The sequence below is a fragment of the Zea mays genome, chromosome 10 (assembly GCF_902167145.1).
Source record: "Zea mays cultivar B73 chromosome 10, Zm-B73-REFERENCE-NAM-5.0, whole genome shotgun sequence".
NCBI classification, from domain to species: Eukaryota; Viridiplantae; Streptophyta; class Magnoliopsida; order Poales; family Poaceae; genus Zea; species Zea mays.
Genome location: NC_050105.1, coordinates 150206570 through 150230372, shown reverse-complemented (window position 1 = coordinate 150230372; position 23803 = coordinate 150206570). Strand labels below are relative to the sequence as shown.

General features: G+C 47.6%; 2 protein-coding genes across 2 annotated transcripts; both read left to right on the top strand.

Moving 5' to 3' along the window:
* The first annotated feature begins 13290 nt into the window (after positions 1 to 13290).
* LOC100382191 (uncharacterized) lies at positions 13291 to 19375 on the top strand. Its single transcript, NM_001361631.1, has 4 exons — positions 13291 to 14858; positions 14985 to 15067; positions 16417 to 18219; positions 18337 to 19375. The coding sequence occupies exons 1-4, from the start codon at positions 13460 to 13462 to the stop codon at positions 19189 to 19191; spliced, it is 4140 nt and encodes a 1379-aa protein (NP_001348560.1). The 5' UTR covers positions 13291 to 13459; the 3' UTR covers positions 19192 to 19375.
* Positions 19376 to 21042: 1667 nt separating this feature from the next.
* LOC118473532 (indole-3-acetaldehyde oxidase-like) lies at positions 21043 to 22018 on the top strand (the record flags this gene model as incomplete). The annotated part of the gene is made up of 1 exon (XM_035963275.1): positions 21043 to 22018. A coding segment is annotated over exon 1 (732 nt), but the record flags the coding sequence as incomplete, so codon positions are not given.
* Positions 22019 to 23803: the final 1785 nt, after the last annotated feature.

The window sequence follows — 23803 nt, the reverse complement described above, 5'->3', positions numbered from 1 at the left end:
CATTTCTACTTTACAAGGTGTTAACAATGATTTAAATGCTAAGTTAGAAGTAGCAAATAAATCTAATTCTTGTGTAGAACATGTTAAGATTTGCACTAGGTGTAAGGATTTCGATGTTGATGCCTGTAGTGAACATCTAGTTTTAATTTCCAAATTAAATAAGGAAGTGGCTAGTCTTAATGCCCAACTTAAGACTAGCAAGAATGAAGTTGATAAAATAAAATTTGCAAGGGATGCCTATACGGTTGGTAGACACCCCTCAATTAAGGATGGTCTTGGCTTCAAGAGAGAGGCCAAGAACTTAACAAGCCATAAGGCTCCCATCTTCGTCAAGGAGAAAGGGAAGGCCCCTATGGCTAGTAATGCTAAAAAGAACCATGCTTTTATGTATTATGATAGGAGAAATGCTAGAAATGCTTATAATGATTTTGATTCACATGTTTATGATTCTCATGCCATGTTTGCCTCTAGTTCTTCTTATAAGCATGATAGGGATATGCCTAGGAGAAATATTGCTCATGTGCCTAGAAAGAATGTTATTCATGCTCCTAGGAAAGTAGTGAATGAACCTTCTATAATTTATTGTGCTTTAAACACTTCCTTTGCTATTTGTAGAAAGGATAGGAAAATAGTTGCTAGGAAGTTAGGGGCAAAATGCAAGGGAGACAGGACTTGCATTTGGGTCCCTAAGGATATTTGCACTAACCTTGTAGGACCCAACATGAGTTGGGTACCTAAGACCCAAGCCTAAATTTACCTTGCAGGTTTATGCATCCGGGGGTTCAAGCTGGATTATTGATAGCGGATGCACAAACCATATGACGGGGAAGAAGAAGATGTTCACCTCCTACGTCAAGAATAAGGATTCCCAAGATTCAATCATATTCGGTGATGGGAATCAAGGCAAGGTAAAAGGGCTAGGTAAAATTGCAATTTCTAATGAGCATTCTATATCAAATGTATTCTTAGTGGAGAGTCTTGGATATAATTTGCTATCTGTCAGTCAATTATGTCAAATGGGATATAATTGTTTATTTACAAATGTAGATGTGTCTGTCTTTAGAAGAAGTGATGGTTCACTAGCTTTTAAGGGTGTATTAGACGGCAAACTTTATTTAGTTGATTTTGCAAAAGAAGAGGCCGGTCTAGATGCATGCTTAATGGCTAAGACTTGCATGGGCTGGCTGTGGCATCGCCGCTTAGCACATGTGGGGATGAAGAACCTCCACAAGCTTCTAAAGGGAGAACATGTGATAGGTCTAACCAATGTTCATTTCGAAAAAGATAGACCTTGTGCAGCTTGTCAAGCAGGGAAACAGGTGGGAGGAGCGCATCACAGCAAGAATGTGATGACCACTTCAAGACCCCTGGAGCTGCTGCATATGGATCTCTTCGGACCCGTCGCCTATCTAAGCATAGGGGGAAGTAAGTATGGTCTAGTTATTGTTGATGACTTTTCCCGCTTCACTTGGGTGTTCTTTTTGCAGGATAAGTCTGAAACCCAAGGGACCCTCAAGCGCTTCCTCAGGAGGGCTCAAAATGAGTTTGAGCTCAAAGTGAAAAAGATAAGGAGCGACAACGGGTCCGAGTTCAAGAACCTTCAAGTGGAGGAGTTCCTTGAAGAAGAAGGGATCAAGCACGAGTTCTCCGCTCCCTACACACCACAGCAAAATGGTGTGGTAGAGAGGAAGAACAGGACGCTCATCGACATGGCGAGGACGATGCTAGGAGAGTTCAAGACCCCCGAGTGCTTTTGGACGGAAGCCGTGAACACGGCTTGCCACGCCATCAACAGGGTCTACCTTCATCGCCTCCTCAAGAAGACGTCGTATGAGCTTCTAACCGGTAACAAACCCAATGTATCTTACTTTCGTGTATTTGGGAGCAAGTGCTACATTCTAGTGAAGAAAGGTAGAAATTCTAAGTTTGCTCCCAAAGCTGTAGAAGGGATTTTGTTAGGTTATGACTCAAATACAAAGGCGTATAGAGTCTTCAACAAATCATCGGGTTTGGTTGAAGTCTCTAGCGACGTTGTATTTGATGAGACTAATGGCTCTCCAAGAGAGCAAGTTGTTGATTGTGATGATGTAGATGAAGAAGATGTTCCGACGGCCGCTATACGGACCATGGCGATTGGAGAAGTACGGCCACAAGAACAAGATGAACGAGATCAACCTTCTTCCTCAACTATGGTGCAACCCCCAACCAAAGATGACGAACAGGTACCTCAAGTGGAGGCGCTTGATCAAGGGGGAGCACAAGATGATCAAGTGATAGAGGAAGAAGCGCAACCGGCACCTCCAACTCAAGTTCGAGCGATGATTCAAAGGGATCATCCCGTCGACCAAATTCTGGGTGACATTAGCAAGGGAGTAACTACTCGATCTCGATTAGTTAATTTTTGTGAGCATTACTCCTTTGTCTCTTCTATTGAGCCTTTCAGGGTAGAAGAGGCCTTGCTAGATCCGGACTGGGTGTTGGCCATGCAAGAGGAGTTAAACAACTTCAAGCGCAATGAAGTTTGGACACTGGTGCCTCGTCCGAAGCAAAATGTTGTGGGAACCAAGTGGGTGTTCCGCAACAAACAGGACGAGCACGGGGTGGTGACGAGAAACAAGGCTCGACTTGTGGCAAAAGGTTATGCCCAAGTCGCAGGTTTGGATTTTGAGGAGACTTTTGCTCCTGTGGCTAGGCTAGAGTCAATTCGGATCTTGCTAGCATATGCCGCTCACCATTCTTTCAGGTTGTTCCAAATGGATGTGAAGAGCGCTTTCCTCAACGGGCCAATCAAGGAGGAGGTGTACGTGGAGCAACCCCCTGGCTTCGAGGATGAACGGTACCCCGACCATGTGTGTAAGCTCTCTAAGGCGCTCTATGGACTTAAGCAAGCCCCAAGAGCATGGTATGAATGCCTTAGAGATTTCTTAATTGCTAATGCTTTCAAGGTTGGGAAAGCCGATCCAACTCTTTTTACTAAGACTTGTAATGGTGATTTGTTTGTGTGCCAAATTTATGTCGATGACATAATATTTGGTTCTACTAACCAAAAGTCTTGTGAAGAGTTTAGCAGGGTGATGACGCAGAAATTCGAGATGTCGATGATGGGCGAGTTGAACTACTTCCTTGGGTTCCAAGTGAAGCAACTCATGGACGGCACCTTCATCTCCCAAACGAAGTACACGCAAGATCTGCTAAAGCGGTTTGGGATGAAGGACGCCAAGCCCGCAAAGACTCCGATGGGGACCGACGGACACACCGACCTCAACAAAGGAGGTAAGTCCGTTGATCAAAAAGCTTACCGGTCAATGATAGGTTCTTTGCTTTACCTATGTGCTAGTAGACCGGATATTATGCTTAGCGTATGCATGTGTGCTAGATTTCAATCCGATCCTAAGGAGTGTCACTTAGTGGCGGTGAAGCGAATTCTTAGATATTTGATTGCTACGCCTTGCTTCGGGCTCTGGTATCCAAAGGGGTCTACCTTTGACTTAGTTGGATACTCAGACTCCGACTATGCTGGATGTAAGGTCGATAGGAAGAGTACATCGGGGACATGCCAATTCTTAGGAAGGTCCCTGGTGTCATGGAACTCTAAGAAACAAACTTCCGTTGCCCTATCCACCGCTGAGGCCGAGTATGTTGCCGCAGGACAGTGTTGCGCGCAACTACTTTGGATGAGGCAAACCCTCAGGGACTTTGGCTACAATCTGAGCAAAGTCCCACTCCTATGTGACAATGAGAGTGCTATCCGCATGGCGGAGAATCCTGTTGAACACAGCCGCACAAAGCACATAGACATCCGGCATCACTTTTTGAGAGACCACCAGCAAAAGGGAGATATCGAAGTGTTTCATGTTAGCACCGAGAACCAGCTAGCCGATATCTTTACCAAGCCTCTAGATGAGAAGACCTTTTGCAGGCTGCGTAGTGAGCTAAATGTCTTAGATTCGCGGAACTTGGATTGAATTGTAGCATACATGTGTTTATGCATTTGATCAGGTTCATTCTGCATTTTGTTGCTTATTGTGGTGCTCAAGTTGTACAAACCCTCCCTGGACCTCACAAGTCCGTTGCAAAGTGATGCACATGTTTAGGGGGAGATGTGTTACAACTTGACCCTTTGAGACTAACCATGTGCTTGAGTTTGATAATTTAGTCTCGAAGGAGGATTGAAAGGAAAAAGGTGGACTTGGACCATGAAAGACTTCCACTACACTCCGATGAGAGGGTAACTAATTCCAAGTTCATCTCATGAAATCTTATTACCATTTGGTGAGGCAATGGGGTTAGAAGGCCAAGATTGATCCCGTTTTGGTGCTTGATGCCAAAGGGGGAGAGAATAAAGGCCAAAGTGATAAATGGATCAGCTACCACTTGAGGGCTTGTTCGTTTTGGAGTGGATTGAGGGGGATTGGAGGGGATTAAATCCCCTCCTATACAAATTTGTATAGGAGGGGATTTAATCCCCTCCAATCCCCCTCAATCCACTCCAAAACGAACAAGCCCTGAGAGATTTTGAAAATAGTAGAATAGAGTTTTTGTTTTGTCAAAAGCTTTTATTGTCTCTTATTGTCTCTATTTTCAAAAGTTGGCTTCTTGTGGGGAGAAGTGTTGATTATGGGAAAAAGGGGGAGTTTTTGAAATCCGTGGTCAAATTCTTTTGAAATGACTCTCTTTATGCCTCAATATGTGTGTTTGACTTATAGATAGAGATTTGAGTTTGATTTGCAAAAACAAACCAAGTGGTGGCAAAGGATGATCCATATATGCCAAAATTGAATCAAAAACCAATTTGAGTTTTTATTTGAAGTGATTTTGCACTTGTTCCACTTGCTTTATGTTGTGTTGGCATAAATCACCAAAAAGGGGGAGATTGAAAGGGAAGTGTGCCCTTGGGCCATTTCTATGAATTTTGGTGATTGAGTGCCAACACATGTGCTTAATTGGGAATTTATGTACATGGATGAACAAGGTGAAAATCATGAAGTAAAGGTATGTTTCTAAGCCTTAGTACATTGGTTTTAAGTACTAATATATTTGTCTAAGTGTTAGAAACAGAAAGAAGAAGAATAGAGAAAAGGAGAAGGGACTTGGCTGTGTGCTGCCAAGACCCAGCTCGGTCTGGAGCACCGGACTGTCCGGTGTGCACCGGACAGTGTCCGGTGCGCCAGGCTGGCGCGACTCAAACTGGCCGCTCTCGGGAAATTGACCGGCGACTTCGGCTAAAATTCACCGGACTGTCCGGTGTGCACCGGACTGTCCGGTGAGCCAACGGTCGGCCAGGGCCAACGGTCGGTCGCGCAATCCGCGCGGGACACGTGGCCGAGCCAACGGTCGGAAGACGGCACCGGACTGTCCGGTGTGCACCGGACATGTCCGGTGCGCCAACAGCGCCAGATCTGCCAACGGTCTGCAACGGTCGTCTTCGCCGTTTAAGGAAACAAATCGGGCACCGGACAGTGTCCGGTGTGCACCGGACTGTCCGGTGCCCCCGACGACAGAAGGCAAGGATGGCCTTCCGGATTTGCTCTCAACGGCTCCTAGCTGCCTTGGGGCTATAAAAGGAGCCCCTAGGCGCATGGAGGAGATACACAAGCAACCTTTGAGCATTCTTGATCATTCACACTAAGTCTCTGCGCATTCGTTTGTGTTTCTAAGAGATTCGAGCTCTGTTCTAAGTGAGAACTCTGAGATAGTCTTGTGAGCTCGATTCTTGGCCGTGTGTGTGCGCTTTTGCTGTGGATTTGTGTGTGTTGCTTCCCTCCCTTACTCTGTGTTTCATTTGTGATCATATACTTGTAAGGGCAAGAGACTCCAATTTGTGGAGATTCCTTGCAAACGGGATAGTGAAAGGAAAACAAAACACCGTGGTATTCAAGTGGGTCTTTGGACCGCTTGAGAGGGGTTGATTGCAACCCTCGTCCGTTGGGACGCCACAACGTGGAGTAGGCAAGCGTTGGTCTTGGCCGAACCACGGGATAAAACCACTGTGTCACTCTGTGCTTGATTGGATTCTTGTGGTTATTGTGTTTTGACTCCTCTCTAGCCACTTGGCATAAACTGTGCTAACACCTAATCAAGTTTTGTGGCTATAAGTTTGAAGTTTTTTACAGGATCACCTATTCACCCCCCCCTCTAGGTGCTCTCAGAAACGAGTCCGCGAGAGAGGGGGCAAAACAAATCCCAAGCGAATAAGCAAGTGAGACACGGAGATTTGTTTTACCGAGGTTCGGTTCTTGCAAACCTACTCCTCGTTGAGGAGGCCACAAAGGCCGGGTCTCTTTCAACCCTTCCCTCTCTCAAACGATCCACGGATCGAGTGAGCTTTCTCTTCTCAATCACTTGGAACACAAAGTTCCCACAAGGACCACCACAAGATTGGTGTCTCTTGCCTCAATTACAAGTGAGTTTGATTGCAAAGAATGGATCAAGAAAGAAGAAAGCAATCCAAGCGCAAGAGCTCGAAAGAACACAAGCAAATCACTCTCTCTAGTCACTATGGCGTTGTGTGGAGATTGGAGAGGATTTGATCTCTTTGGTGTGTCTAGAATTGAATGCTAGAGCTCTTGTGGTAGTTGGGAAGTGGAAAAACTTGGATGCAATGAATGGTGGAGTGGTTGGGGTATTTATAGCCCCAACCACCAAATGTGGCCGTTGGGAGGCTGTCTGTTCGATGGCGCACCGGACAGTCCGGTGCACACCGGACAGTCCGGTGCCCCTGCCACGTCATCACTGCCGTTGGATTCTGACCGTTGGAGCTTCTGTCTTGTGGGCCCGCCTGGGTGTCCGGTGCACACCGGACAGCTACTGTTCCTTGTCCGGTGTGCCGGAATGGGCGCGCCTGACATCTGCGCGCGCAGAGCGCGCATTAAATGCGCGGCAGAGAGCCGTTGGCGCGGAGGTAGCCGTTGCTCCGGAGTCGCACCGGATAGTCCGGTGCACACCGGACAGTCCGGTGAATTATAGTGGACTAGCCGTTGGAGTTTCCCGAAGCTGGCGAGTTCCTGAGGCTGCTCCTTCGTGGCGCACCGGACACTGTCCGATGTACACCGGACAGTCCGGTGAATTATAGCGGAGTCGCCTCTGGAAATTCCCGAAGGTGGCAAGTTGGCGTTGGAGTCCTCTGGCGCACCGGACACTGTCCGGTGTACACCGGACAGTCCGGTGCTTCCAGACCAGAGGGCCTTCGGTTCCCACTTTGCTCTTTTGTTGAATCCAAAACTTGGTCTTTTTATTGGCTGAGTGAACCTTTTATACCTGTGTAATCTATACACTTGGGCAAACTTAGTTAGTCCAAATGTTTGTGTTGGGCAATTCAACCACCAAAATCAATTAGGGACTGGTGTAAGCCTAATTCCCTTTCATCCGCAACAAACAAGACGAGCACGGAGTGGTGACAAGGAACAAGGCTCGACTTGTGGCAAAAGGTTATGCCCAAGTCGCAGGTTTGGACTTTGAGGAGACTTTTGCTCCTGTGGCTAGACTAGAGTCCATTCGTATCTTGCTAGCATATGCCGCTCACCATTCTTTCAGGTTGTACCAAATGGATGTGAAGAGCGCTTTCCTCAACGGGCCAATAAAGGAGGAGGTGTACGTGGAGCAACCCCCTGGCTTCGAGGATGAACGGTACCCCGACCACGTGTGTAAGCTCTCTAAGGCGCTCTATGGACTTAAGCAAGCCCCAAGAGCATGGTATGAATGCCTTAGAGATTTCTTAATTGCTAATGCTTTCAAGGTTGGGAAAGCCGATCCAACTCTTTTCACTAAGACATGTGATGGTGATTTGTTTGTGTGCCAAATTTATGTCGATGACATAATATTTGGTTCTACTAATAAAAAGTCTTGTGAAGAGTTTAGCAGGGTGATGACGCAGAAATTCGAGATGTCGATGATGGGCGAGTTGAACTACTTCCTTGGGTTCCAAGTGAAGCAACTCAAGGACGGCACTTTCATCTCCCAAACGAAGTACACGCAAGATCTGCTGAAGCGGTTTGGGATGAAGGACGCCAAGCCCGCAAAGACTCCGATGGGAACCGACGGACACACAGACCTCAACAAAGGAGGTAAGTCCGTTGATCAAAAAGCATACCGGTCAATGATAGGGTCATTACTTTACTTATGTGCTAGTAGACCGGATATTATGCTTAGTGTATGCATGTGTGCTAGATTTCAATCCGATCCTAAGGAATGTCACTTAGTGGCGGTGAAGCGAATTCTTAGATATTTAGTTGCTACGCCTTGCTTCGGGCTCTGGTATCCAAAGGGGTCTACCTTTGACTTGATTGGATATTCAGACTCCGACTATGCTGGATGTAAGGTCGACAGGAAGAGTACATCGGGGACGTGCCAATTCTTAGGAAGGTCCCTGGTGTCGTGGAAATCTAAGAAACAAACCTCCGTTGCCCTATCCACCGCTGAGGCCGAGTATGTTGCCGCAGGACAGTGTTGCGCGCAACTACTTTGGATGAGGCAAACCCTCAGGGACTTTGGCTACAATCTGAGCAAAGTCCCACTCCTATGTGATAATGAGAGTGCTATCCGCATGGCGGAAAATCCTGTTGAGCACAGCCGCACAAAGCACATAGACATCCGGCATCACTTTTTGAGAGACCACCAGCAAAAGGGAGATATCGAAGTGTTTCATGTTAGCACCGAGAACCAGCTAGCCGATATCTTTACCAAGCCTCTAGATGAGAAGACCTTTTGCAGGCTGCGTAGTGAGCTAAATGTCTTAGATTCGCGGAACTTGGATTGAATTGTAGCATACATGTATTTATGCCTTTGATCATGTTCATTATGCATTTTGTTGCTTATTGTGGTGCTCAAGTTGTACAAACACTCCCTGGACCTCACAAGTCAGTTGCAAAGTGATGCACATGTTTAGGGGGAGATGTGTTACAACTTGACCCTTTGAGACTAACCATATGCTTGAGTTTGCTTGATTTAGTCTCGAAGAAAAGGTGGACTTGGACCATGAAAGACTTCCACTGCACTCCGATGAGAGGGTAACTAATTCCAAGTTCATCTCATGAACTCTTATTGCCATTTGCTCTTAAATTGAAGATTTTGGTGAGGCAATGGGGTTAAAAGGGCCAAAGTTGATTCCGTTTTGGTGCTTGATGCCAAAGGGGGAGAAAATAAAGGCCAAAGCAATAAATGGATCAGCTACCACTTGAGAGATTTTGAAAATAGTAGAATAGAGCTTTTGGTTTATTCAAAACTCTTGCATTGTCTCTTACGTCAAAAGTTGGCTTCTTGTGGGGAGAAGTTTTGACTATGGGAAATAGGGGGAGTTTTTGAAATCTTTGATCAATCTCTTTTGGAATGACTCTCTTTATGCTTCAACATGTGTGTTTGACTTAGAGATAGAGATTTGAGTTTGATTTGCAAAAACAAACCAAGTGGTGGCAAAGGATGATCCATATATGCCAAAATTGAATAAAACTCAAATTTATTCTATTTGAAGTGATTTTGCACTTGTTCTAGTTGCTTTATGTTGTGTTGGCATAAATCACCAAAAAAGGGGGAGATTGAAAGTGAAATGTGCCTTTGGGCCATTTCTAAGTATTTTGGTGATTGAGTGCAAACACAAGTGCTTAAATGTGAATCTATGCCCATGGATGAACAAAGTGCAAATCACAAGTAAAGGTATGTTTCTAAGCCTTAGTACATTGGTTTTGTGTACTAATATATTTGTCTAAGTGTTAGAAACAGAGAGAAGAAGAAAAGGAGAATGTTGGCTGTGTACAGCCAACAGGCTGTTTCGGTCTGGGGCACCGGACTGTCCGGTGGTGCACCGGACAGTGTCCGGTGCGCCAGGCTGCCTCGACCTGAAGACGCCGCTCTCGGGAATTTGCCGACGGCGTACGGCTAAAATTCACCGGACTGTCCGGTGTGCACCGGACTGTCCGGTGAGCCAACGGTCGGCCGAGCCAACGGTCGGCCGCGGAATCTGCGCGCGACACGTGGTCTGGCCAACGGTCGGAAGGAGGCACCGGACTGTCCGGTGTGCACCGGACTGTCCGGTGCGCCAGATTTGCAACGGTCGGCAACGGTCGGCTGCGCCTGTTAAGGAAAGAAATCGGGCACCGGACAGTGTCCGGTGTGCACCGGACTGTCCGGTGCGCCCGACGACAGAAGGCAAGGATGGCCTTCCAGATTTGTTCTCAACGGCTCCTAGCTGCCTTGGGGCTATAAAAGGGACCCCTAGGCGCATGGAGGAGAACACCAAGCATTCCTACAACATTCCTAAGCACCAAGACATCGATCTCACGCATTCGTTTCATTGTGATAGCATATAGAGCTCTTGTGGAGTTGTGAACTCTTTGAGTTGTGTTGCGAGCTCTTGTTGCTGCTTGTGTGCGTGTTGTTGCTTTGATCTTTTGAAGTCTTGTGTGCGTTGCTCATTCCCACCCTTGCTCTGTGTTTCTTTGTGAACTTCAATTGTAAGGGCGAGAGGCTCCAAGTTGTGGAGATTCCTCGCAAACGGGATTGAGAAAAAGCAAGCAAAACACCGTGGTATTCAAGTGGGTCTTTGGACCGCTTGAGAGGGGTTGATTGCAACCCTCGTCTGTAGGGACGCCACAACGTGGAGTAGGCAAGCGTTGGTCTTGGCCGAACCACGGGATAAACCACTGTGTCATCTCTGTGTTTGATCTCTTGTGGTATTGTGTTTTGTTGAGACTCCTCTCTAGCCACTTGGCAATAATTGTGCTAACACCTAATAAGTTTTTGTGGCTATAAGTTTAAGTTTTACAGGATCACCTATTCACCCCCCTCTAGGTGCTCTCAGATCCCGTTGGAGATTTATCCCCACGGAGAACAGGGATGAGAAAATGTTCCCCGCAAGCGTTCGTGGGGATTCCTATGGGGAAATTTATTTGTCGCAGGGACAGGAATGGAGAGCTATTCCCCGACGGGAAATTCCACGTTGTCATTCCTAGTACCAGTCAACAAACGTCGGGTTAGGCATGCACATAGCTTAATAAATCAGGGTTCTATCTTAAAATATAAAATTTAACACATAAAAACTTCAAACAACACTCTATTTTAAAATTTCCTATCGAGAAAATATAGAAAGGTCATGAGATGAGACAAATATATTATACCTTGGATAAGTATTATGTTCTTGTTTCTAAGACATTGATAGAGGTGGTATATGAATCCTTTGTCTGAAAAGGTATCACTGAGCGGATTAGTCTGAGAACCTCCCTATACTTGAGCAACACCTCTCAAATTGCCCTTTTCAAGTAAGGTTCTCACACACTAGTTTATGTAATTAATTAGTCAATACTACATCTATAATAGTCTTTGTGGTTTCCTGTTTTCTTGTGTTGTTGCACCATGGTCCAATTAAACAAAAGTGGTCTTATCATGTGTAATAAAAAAATCAAAATAAAACACGTTCATAAATTATATGTATCATTATCCTCGTAACCAAGTAAAACAATGGCATGTCTACCCAAAAGTAGTAAACCGTTTGTAAACAGGGTATAAAAAAACAAATCTAGGTATAATCTATTAGGTCCCGACAATCTAAGCTAATTGTGCAATGTATATGTGAGAACATAACAGTGAATATTAATATAGGTCAAAGCAAATAGCATGATATATTTTTATTTAAATTTAAAATTAGAATTTTGGGTGTTGCACACGAGTTGGAAGGCAGAATTTATTAAATACCTTGTTGCCATATCCGGATTTGAATTGTCTCTGCTTAAAGGACATTACGTACAAACAAGCAAGACAAACAATCAAACATACATCAATATATTACCCTAGCTCACACTTTATTGCTAATTACTCAGACTATGTTTGGAACCCCCTAGATATAATAGTTAGACATATAATAAATTGTTAGCTAAATTGAGCCATCTAATAAACTAATTGTTATCTATGAGTTAGCTAACAATTAGCTGAGATATTAGTTAAGGCTGTTTGGAACCTCTAGAACTAATTTTAGCAGCTAACTATTAGCTCTAATGGTTCCAAACTGGGTCTTAGTGCACTTTAGACGGTATAGCAAACTATTATTGCTTCCGGTGGCAGTGGTTACCTACAGATGAAGCTAGGTTCTAGGCGGTATTGCTTAGCTATAGTTGAAGCCTTATCATCTTAGGACGAATAGCCATCATTCAAATAGATCACAACTTGTATATTACCATGTGTTTGATTGCCTGTATTTGCTGGTGCTTGCATCGCGGGATGTAATGAGCTCGTGTTTGGTTGTTGTCAACCAGGCTTTACGCGTGCGAGGTGTGTGTTTGGTTACCTGCGTGCAGATGTGGAGTCAGACTCGCACGATACTTAAAGCACCCTGGGCCAGGCTCTGCAGGCGCGGGCAAATTGGTCGCATCTCTGGAGCCAGGCTTCCGCTGGCCTGTCTCATTCAGCCGGGCTACCGGAAGAAGCCAACTAAACAGACGGAGTAAACAAAATTTTACGGCATAGCCAAGAGACTTACAACAACAACACTATTATAATTATGCAAGGGCTCCTATACTCTACCACTTTTATTTGTTTGAGAAAAAATATTTTTTGTATTTTTAGAAGGCATTTTAATTTAAATAATTTTTGAGGAATTTATTTACATTCTAAAGTAGATTTTTTTTTGGTATAATACCAAAGCCGCCCTAACTGTGCGATTGATCCATTCGTATAATAAACGAATCCGGCCAAAACACAAGAGAAATAGGTGCAGCCGTGCAGGCGACGGTGTTGCTTTGTCGCTTGTCTCACGGGCACGGGCTGGCGCGTGCCCCCAGTTGCCCGCCAGCGCCCGTCGCCCGAGCCCAGCACCAGGCTTCCTCCACGTCCACGAACTTGCCCCCACAAAATATCACGGCCCAAGTGAAAAGCAACCAAGCCTCTGCCCTCGACGCGGCTGTGGTCGCGGTCGGCGCCACGCGCAGGGCCGCCACAGCGACCGCCGCTTATCCGGGGCCTCATCGCCTCCCTCCGGCCAAGGGCGCCCCGGGAATCCCCCACTGCCAATCACCGCGCGCCACGGACGATCGCGATCCCCTTTTCCCACTTCCCCCGCGCCCGGCCTGGCGGCATCTATCTCCCATCGCCCCGTCAGCGCCAACGTGTCCCGGCTCCCGCCACCAAATCCTCCTCCCCCTTCACCGAGGCACTCCCTCCGCCGCTCCTCTCCTCTCCTCCTCCAGGAGACGACGGACGAGGACACGGACAACCTATACATTCTCCCGCCTCCCGCGCTCTCATGCTCGCTTATTCTTCTTCTTCTTCTTCACTCCCTCTGCTCTGTTTCTGAGGGACGGCGGCCGCCAAGAACAGGCGCAGGCCACCGAGAACAATCCTCCAGCCACAAGCCAAGAACAGGCGCCTTACTCTAGTGTAGAACACCCCAACACACACACTGACTGAGTTCGAGCGTGGCGTTCGTGTTCAGGCGTGCGTTTCTCCGCCCGCCGGCTCCGTCCAGTGAGCAGGCGCCATGTCGTCGTCTCTAGTGTCCACCCCATTTGCCGCCGCGGCGCAGAAGCGCCTCCTGGCGGCGCCCGTGCCGCTGCACTCGTTCCTCCTGAGCGGCCGGCGCCAGCCTCCGCGCCGCGCCGGCACCATCCGGTGCGCGGTCGCCGGCGGCAACGGCCTCTTCACGCAGACCAAGCCCGAGGTGCGGCGCGTGGTGCCCTCCGACCCGCGGGGCCTGCCGCGGGTCAAGGTCGTCTACGTCGTGCTGGAGGCGCAGTACCAGTCGTCCGTAACCGCCGCCGTGCAGCAGCTCAACGCCGACCCGCGCCGCGCCGCCGCGTTCGAGGTCGTGGGCTACCTCGTCGAGGAGCTCCGCGACGAGGACACCTACGCCACCTTCTGCGCCGACCTCGCCGACGCCAACGTCTTCATCGGCTCCCTCATCTTCGTCGAGGAGCTGGCCCTCAAGGTCAAGGCCGCCGTCGAGAAGGAGCGCGACCGCATGGACGCCGTCCTCGTCTTCCCCTCAATGCCCGAGGTCATGCGCCTCAACAAGCTCGGCTCCTTCAGCATGTCGCAGCTGGGGCAGTCCAAGAGCCCCTTCTTCCAGCTCTTCAAGCGCAACAAGGCCAACTCCAGCAACTTCGCCGACAGCATGCTCAAGCTCGTCCGCACGCTGCCCAAGGTGCTCAAGTACCTGCCCTCTGACAAGGCGCAGGACGCCCGGCTCTACATCCTCAGCCTCCAGTTCTGGCTCGGTGGCTCGCCGGACAACCTCCAGAACTTCCTCAAGATGATCGCCGGCTCCTACGTGCCTGCCCTCAAGGGCGCCGGCATCAAGTACGACGACCCCGTTCTCTACCTCGACTCCGGCATCTGGCACCCGCTGGCGCCCACCATGTACGAGGACGTCAAGGAGTACCTCAACTGGTACGGCACGCGCCGGGACGCCAACGACAGGCTCAAGGACCCCAAGGCGCCCATCATCGGCCTCGTCCTGCAGAGGAGCCACATTGTCACCGGCGACGACGGGCACTACGTCGCCGTCATCATGGAGCTCGAGGCCAAGGGCGCCAAGGTCATACCCATCTTCGCCGGCGGCCTCGACTTCTCCGGGCCCACACAGCGCTACCTGGTCGACCCGATTACCGGCAAGACGTTCGTGAACGCCGTGGTGTCTCTCACCGGGTTCGCGCTCGTCGGGGGGCCGGCGAGGCAGGACCATCCCAAGGCCATTGCCGCGCTGCAGAAGCTCGACGTGCCGTACATTGTCGCGCTCCCGCTCGTGTTCCAGACCACGGAGGAGTGGCTCAACAGCACCTTGGGGCTTCACCCAATTCAGGTGGCGCTGCAGGTCGCGCTGCCGGAGCTCGACGGTGGGATGGAGCCCATCGTGTTCGCCGGCCGGGACCCCAGGACAGGCAAGCCCCATTCCATTTCTCTCGTTCCTGACATAGGATAGGACCCTGAATGTCTGTATTTTTCTTGTTCCTAGGACACCTGTACTTAATCTCAACTGTGAGTGTTTCTTCTTGTACTTGATGCAGGGAAGTCACATGCATTGCACAAGAGAGTGGAGCAGCTCTGCACTAGAGCCATCAGATGGGCAGAACTGAAGAGGAAAACTAAGGTGTGGCAGTGCTTCCCATAACTGTATAATTCTTACAGAGTGCATTCACCATTCTGTCTGAAACAAATGACCTGTAGATTACATGTTAATTGGAAACATAGTAGCTCTGCTACTTCACTAGTCAAGCTGACGGCTACTAGAAGAATTTACTCTAGATCAATGTCATTGTAGGCTACATGTTAATTAACCAACGGTGGGGGTTTTTTATTGTCACCGGTGGGGAAATGATCCTCACCTGAATTATATTACTATTTAGGGCTTGTTTGGTTAATCTCGTTACCCATGGATTGGATGTGATTGGAAAAAATTAAGAAAGAGTTTAACTTAGTTGGGATTTAAACCAACCTAATCTCACTCAATCCATATGGATTGAGAGCTAACCGAACAAGCCCTTAGGCCTTGCTTGGTTATTGAGATTCCATGTGGATTGAAGTGTATTGGGTGGGAATGTGGGATTGGGATGGATTTTGACTTGCTATGGATTTAATCCGACTCAGGCCTTGTTCGTTTCCGTCGGATTGCACCCGGAATCGTTCCAGCTAATCAAAGTTTATATAAATTAGAGAAGCAATCCGGCTAGGAATCATTCCAACCTATCAATCCGGTAGAAACGAACAAGGCCTCAATCTCATCCAATCCACATGGATTAACGCAAAAACGAACAAGCCCTTAAGTGGCCAAAATAGTCTGGTTTGTATAGCAGGGGATGGGGGGATTACAACAATAGCATCACGTTACTGGAACCCGGGGCAATTGCTATCTCCAAAGCACCCCAGAAGCTGGACGCAAACCCGCAGCGAAGGAAGATGTGTGTTGCGTCCTGGACAGTCCGTTTTCTGGCCAGATTCACGCGGCACTGGAGGCGACCACTGTTAATTAGCCAGCCAAAGAATTGCACCAACGGTGGTAGTACGAATGCTTCAGCCCTGCTACTAGATCATAGATTTCAGATTGATAGTGAAGTTGTTGAGCTGAAAACCATAACTGAAGTTTTTTTTTTCCCATACATACGCAATGCCACAAGCTTTATATGATGATAATATTCTCAAGACAGCCCATTATTAGTGAATAAACGATAGTAGATGGTAATCTATAAATTCCAGGTTAGTCAAGCCCAAATACATCAAAATGAGGAATATATAGCACAAGGACAGAATTTTTCATTACTTTGGGTGTGTAATTCTAGTTTTCATCGATGTGGCTATTTTTTCGTAAAAGGTTAAAAGATCTGCACTTTGATGACATGCTGTTCATTAGGTAGAAAATACTGACTGATACTGGGCAATCTATCAGTCCCCGTTTGCCTAAGTTCCGAAACATTAACCTTTTGTTTTGTTTGCCTGTTTCAGGAGGAGAAGAGACTGGCGATCACTGTTTTCAGTTTCCCACCTGACAAGGGCAACGTCGGGACTGCAGCATATCTGAACGTGTTCAGCTCCATTTACTCTGTGCTCTCAGACCTCAAGAAGGACGGCTACAACGTGGAGGGTCTTCCGGACACACCTGAAGCCCTCATCGAGGAGGTGATCCATGACAAGGAAGCTCAGTTCAACAGCCCCAACCTGAATGTTGCTTACCGCATGAATGTGAGGGAGTACCAGTCGCTGACCTCCTACGCCTCCTTGCTGGAGGAGAACTGGGGGAAGCCACCTGGGCACCTCAACTCTGATGGCGAGAACCTCCTCGTCTACGGGAAGCAGTACGGCAATGTCTTCATCGGGGTGCAGCCCACCTTTGGGTACGAAGGTGATCCCATGCGGCTTCTCTTCTCAAAGTCTGCCAGCCCTCACCATGGATTTGCAGCATACTACACCTTTGTCGAGAAGATCTTCCAGGCCGATGCTGTTCTGCACTTTGGAACACACGGGTCCCTCGAGTTCATGCCTGGCAAGCAGGTTGGGATGAGTGACGCCTGCTTCCCTGACAGCCTCATTGGCAACATCCCCAACATCTACTACTATGCTGCAAACAACCCATCAGAGGCCACGGTGGCCAAGCGCCGGAGCTACGCGAACACCATCAGCTACCTGACCCCACCGGCCGAGAACGCCGGCCTCTACAAGGGGCTCAAGCAGCTGTCAGAGCTCATCTCTTCCTACCAGTCTCTCAAGGACACCGGGCGTGGTCCTCAGATTGTGAGCTCCATCGTCAGCACTGCAAAGCAGTGCAACCTCGACAAGGATGTCCCGCTGCCCGAGGAAGGGGAGGAGCTCCCACCAAAGGAGCGTGACCTTGTCGTTGGGAAGGTGTACGCCAAGATCATGGAGATAGAGTCACGGCTCCTTCCCTGCGGTCTGCATGTCATCGGCGAGCCGCCGAGTGCCATCGAGGCGGTGGCCACGCTGGTGAACATAGCTGCCCTCGACCGCCCCGAGGACGGCATAACCTCGCTGCCCGGCATACTTGCCGCCACAGTGGGCAGGGACATTGAAGATGTGTACAGGGGAAGTGACAAGGGCATACTGGCTGACGTCGAGCTTCTGAGGCAGATCACTGAGGCTTCGCGCGGCGCCATCACCGCCTTCGTTGAGAAGACCACAAACAGCAAAGGGCAAGTCGTCAATGTTGCCAACAACCTCAGCAAGATACTTGGTTTCGGCCTGTCGGAACCATGGGTGCAGTACCTGTCCGCGACCAAGTTCGTCAGAGCGGACAGAGAGAAGATGAGGGTTCTGTTTGGGTTCTTGGGGGAGTGCCTGAGGCTCGTCGTGCAAGACAACGAGCTGGGAAGCTTGAAGCTTGCCCTCGAGGGAAGCTACGTCGAGCCTGGACCTGGCGGCGACCCGATCCGTAACCCGAAGGTGCTCCCGACAGGGAAGAACATCCACGCTCTCGATCCGCAGGCCATCCCAACCACGGCTGCCTTGAAGAGCGCCAAGATCGTCGTGGACCGTCTCCTGGAGAGGCAGAAGGCTGACAATGGCGGCAAGTACCCTGAGACGGTCGCACTTGTCCTGTGGGGCACCGATAACATCAAGACCTATGGTGAGTCACTAGCCCAGGTGCTGTGGATGATTGGAGTTCGGCCAGTTGCCGACACCTTCGGCCGTGTCAACCGTGTGGAGCCTGTCAGCCTTGAGGAGCTTGGACGCCCGAGGATCGATGTCGTCGTCAATTGCTCGGGTGTTTTCAGAGATCTTTTCATCAACCAGGTATGAATTCAAACAACACATTACTGCCTGTGATTTTTGTTTTTGTGCGTAATTCGCACAGATGCACTAAACTGAATAATAATTTACTAATGGAAGAACGCATTTTGATGCCTGCAGATGAACCTGCTGGACAGGGCAGTGAAGATGGTGGCCGAACTGGACGAGCCAGCAGAGATGAACTACGTGCGCAAGCACGCCCAGGAGCAGGCGGAGGAGCTCGGCGTGTCGCTAAGGGAGGCGGCGACAAGGGTGTTCTCGAACGCATCAGGCTCCTACTCGTCCAACGTGAACCTGGCGGTGGAGAACGCGTCATGGACCGACGAGAAGCAGCTCCAGGACATGTACCTGAGCCGCAAGTCCTTCGCGTTCGACAGCGACGCCCCTGGGGCAGGCATGAAGGAGAAGCGCAAGGCGTTCGAGCTCGCCCTGGCGACGGCGGACGCCACGTTCCAGAACCTCGACTCGTCGGAGATCTCGCTGACGGACGTGAGCCACTACTTCGACTCGGACCCGACCAAGCTCGTGCAGGGGCTGCGCAAGGACGGGCGGGCGCCGTCCTCGTACATAGCCGACACCACCACGGCGAACGCCCAGGTGAGGACGCTGTCGGAGACGGTGCGCCTCGACGCGAGGACCAAGCTGCTGAACCCCAAGTGGTACGAGGGGATGATGAAGAGCGGGTACGAGGGGGTCAGGGAGATCGAGAAGCGGCTCACCAACACCGTCGGGTGGAGCGCCACGTCTGGGCAGGTCGACAACTGGGTCTACGAGGAGGCCAACTCCACGTTCATCGAGGACGAGGCGATGAGGAAGAGGCTCATGGACACCAACCCCAATTCGTTCAGGAAGTTGGTGCAGACCTTCCTGGAAGCCAGTGGCAGAGGCTACTGGGAGACAACGGAGGAGAACCTGGACAGGCTCAGGGAGCTCTATTCGGAGGTTGAAGACAAGATTGAGGGGATTGACAGGTAAATTGATTTGCCAGATCGGTCGGCCGATCGGTTCCAGCATTCAACCCATAACGAGCTTGGAACTCTTCTGCCTCATTGGGACTCTTGTACAATGTCTGGGTGTGTGATTTATATATATAAAAAGTTGTAACATGTAATACTGGAGGATACAATCTTTAACAAAGAGGGTGGCGGTTGTTCCATTCACAGAGACTGAGTTACAAAGATGCAGTATATATGAGCCTCATTTTCTGCCTTTGAAACATTTCTTATTCTTTCAGTTTACGTGCTTCATCACTCGTACTGTTGTGCATTTGCTTTTGTTGGCTTCTCAAGTTCCCATCCAGGACATGTATAATACGTGTCTTCGAGTGTGTCTAATATAATGAATGTAAGTGTCTTAACTCTATGCTCGAGACGAACAACTAGATAATTGGTCAACTTAATTTATTACTAGTAGGGTGCCCGTGCGTTGCTACGGCAACTTAAAATTGATACAAAACAATGACGCAATATAATTACAATATTTGATTGATGATTTTGTAGCTAACAAACAACGCCACCATCAGAAAGGACACATCAATGAACAGACCAAAATCCACCTTTAGCTAAGAAATTTACTTGTGAGAAACCCCTAGCTGCAAATTCCAATTCAGCATAACTAAAGCAGTGAGGATGCTTTCAGAAATTCAGCTTGGAAAACTTTTCCAATAAAACATATGCTTGCATTACGAGTTTTTTGTGAAAGTTTTCCAAGTGATCTTGAGGATGTTAATCCCTATACAACAACAATATTGCACTGAAGCTTCTCCCCCACAATGCTTCTCCTCATGCTTCAAATCCTTGAGCAGCAACAACATACAATTTAATAAGCAAAAATAACAATTAGATAATGCAGGATGTATTAAAGAAACTACTGATTTAGTAGTTGACCATTACTTGTCTAACACAACCCAGCTTGCATGTGATTTCTTGCACTCAACAGCTACAACATCAGGAGAGCCGAAAACAAGATTATACCTCACATTAATCTATAGAAACAACAAATTAAGCACACAAGCATACAACAACAATAATAAGATGTAAACGGGCATTAGCCCCAGCTCAAATGTCTATATCATACACATCAATTTTCGTAACTCTAATAAATCACATTTCTGATCCAACATAGACTTATGGCCACATGTACAGTCTCCAACGAACAGCATAAAGCCCCAAAACTTTTTGTCTGAAATAGAGAAGTGTTCATATACTTTCAGTTTTTAGGCAACTACTGCAAAACCATAGAAACATTAACAACTATAGGCAATAAAAACCATGGATTTAGGCGATCATTGTAACTAAAGTGAAAATGATTAATGATACCAACAAACGTGCACATGAGCCAAAAACCAGAAATAATACCAAAGCTATGTGATAGGATGATGACAAGTATGATGCTACCGCCTCGCCCAGATGATGGGGTCTTGTGGCTGCCCTAACTGTGCCACCACCTTCTCTGCCACCACAGTTGCGGCGGCGGGCCCTTGTCAGCCACAGATTTCCCCTTCCTCTATAGCTGCTAGTGGTGGGAAGAGCCCACCATCATCTTCTTCAAGACAACCAGCAATGCCTACAAATCCAAAAGCTCTAAGTCAGAAGCCCAATTGCTGAAGCAAATAACTCAACAACCGAAGACCCAAGATCCATGAAGTAGCAAGAAAAAGCTACTACAACAAATTGGAAGTGATGCTCGCCTAATACAAACAACAGTACAACACAACCACGCCAGGGGTTTTAATGCCAACAGGGAGGGAAGTGCTTTAATGTTACTTGTAGGACCAGCATAAGATCCTGAGTTCAGAAACAAAATAAGAGGCTGGTAAGTAGCACCTGGACAAGGCACAAGGGTGGTGACAAAGCAGCACCCCTGTAGGTGAGGCACATCACGTTGGTGAACTCCCTTACACATGGTGTTTACAAACTCGTGTGTGGACTCCTTACCTACACTCCTAGTAGTATGAGAATGATGCTAAAGTATCCAACGGTACAAAACAACAAGAAGATGGATATTTCTCCTTCAGAAAAAATGAGCGGGGAGTGGCAGTGAACTCCCTTACACATGGATCAGGACCTCTATGACAAGTACATTGACATCAAAGGAATACCAGAGCTATCAGTCATCAACAGCAGCGTTAAGGGAATTGAGCTTGGATCGGTTGTGTCCATCTCTACAGGCTACAGCCATTGAGGTGTTGTCAGATGGAAATCTGGTCTTCAAAAAAATTGCCAATCACCTAAGCAAAGTGGCTTCGCCATTTGTTCGGAACACAACAACCATAGGTGGCAACATAATCATGGCGCAGAGGTTGCCATTCGAGTCAGACATAGCAACTGTGCTACTGGCTGCAGGTACAACAGTCACAATCCAGACGGCTTCCAAAAGGTTGTGCCTTACTTTGGAGGAGTTCTTGCAGCAGTCTCCATGTGATTCTAGGACCCTGCTGATGAGCATATTCATCCCAAAGTGGGATTCAGATGGCATCACCTTTGAGACATTCCGGGCAGCGCCTCGGCCATTTGGCAATGCTGCTTCATATGTCAATGCTGCTCTCTTGGCAAGGACTTCAACTGATGCAGCTTCAGGGAAGAACATCATGGAGGATATATGCTTGGTGTTCGGTGCTTATGGAGCTGACCATGCCATCAGAGCTAGCAAGGTAGAGGATTTTCTAAAGGGTAAATCACTGAGCTCTTCTGTTATACTTAAAGCAGTTCAGTTGCTTAAAGAGACGGTTTCACCACCAGAAGGCACAACACATCCTGAGTATAGGGTCAGCTTGGCTGTCAGCTTCTTGTTCACCTTCTTATCCTCACTACAGGAAACTGGTTAAAGAACGTGGGTGAAAAACCGTCGAACTTAATGTAATAAGCCGTCGAACTTACCGTAAGAACGTGGGTTTACCGACGAATATAGCCGACGGCGATTTTTGGACGAACTTAGAGAAGTAAGTTCGACGGCCCCGTCGAACTTAACATTAAGAACGTGGGTACCGTCGAACTTAACATTAAGAACGTGGGTACCGTCGAACTTAACATTAAGAACGTGCGTTTTTAAGTTCGACGGGGGCCGTCGAATTTGTTCCCATAAGTTCGACGGTACCCACGTTCTTATTGTTAAGTTCGACGGGGCCACGTGGCCGTCGAACTTATTTGGCCTCCGTGGGTCTGCGTGGGCTGCGCATTAAGTTCGACGGTACCCACGAACTTAACGTTAAGAACGTGGGTACCCACGTTCTTAACCCTTTTCCAGAAAAAAATAAAAATTACAGAAATGAAAAATTAGACAAACATAATATCACATGCAACATAGAATATCACATACAATACAGATTTCAAACACATGGATATATGTTCATATCACAAATTCACAGTCCAAATACATAAGTTCACAAGAATTGGAGATTGTACCAGTAGTAATACAACACACAGAAATTGAAGATGCATGGGTCCATCAATCCCTCAAGACTCTGTTCCTAGCTAGACAGTATCCACCTATCACTAAGAGAAACATGTCAACAATGGACACTCTAGCTCTAGGTGATGTCTGACTTCCAAAGACGACGTCCTTCATTCACTCCAGAGCTCGCCTGTTTTGATGCTCCAGATGCGAGCTGTGCAGTCCTCCCCACCTGGCAACAAATGAACATGTTTTCTGAAATGAGGATTTCATGCCCTTCCTTGAAATAATCTTGCTAACTTCACATATATGAACCAACTAGCACACAGACAATTCTGTAAATCAAAACTCAACCTATACAATTTGTAATTCAATGTTAATCTATACTCCTTGGTGCGGCATTTAGGCTATCAAGTAAGAACGCAAACAAACTACTGTATAAGTTTTTACTGGTCAATAACCACTTCAAAGAGCATCCCCTAGCGCTAAATGCTAAAAGAAAAGAACATTCATTTATTTGCATATAGCCAAATACACAGCTAAAATGAACATTTATTTATTTGGTCTTCAACCCTAGCAATTTTTACATATTTTTGTGAAGAAAAAAGCTTACCACCAAACACGAGCAGCACTGAACAGCCCCTTTCCATCATAAACTACTATCACGTCTTTGTTGTAGATGCCAAGAGCAGATACAACAGCTGAAAATGCCTTTTCAGATGGCAGCATGTGTGGTAACTGAACAAGGAAAAAATATATAACCAATGGATGTCAAATTTAATTGCAGATTCTTACCAAAGAGAGAAAAAGCAACTAGTTATATCAGACAGTATTAGTATCATCAACAAGCATGATTAGTGTATGAGAATAACTGTTTGTACACTATTTCATGAGAATGCTAAATTTGACCTAGGTATGAGAAGATCTAAAGGTATTTTGGTGACCAGATTAGTGTTGTGTCAAAAAATAATATTACAACTGAAAGTGCGTAAAGAAAACACTTCCTGAACTGGAGGAAGCATCCAACAAAACATGATAAAACCTGGCTAATGGATGCTATAATCGAGCACTATCAAGATACTTGTAAGTTATAACCAATATAGATGAAATATTATGATATTACCTTCTTGCTCAAACCGTTTACAGAGCTCATCTGGAGGCAATAGCTTTTGTGAGCTGTCAAGAACGTGAAGAA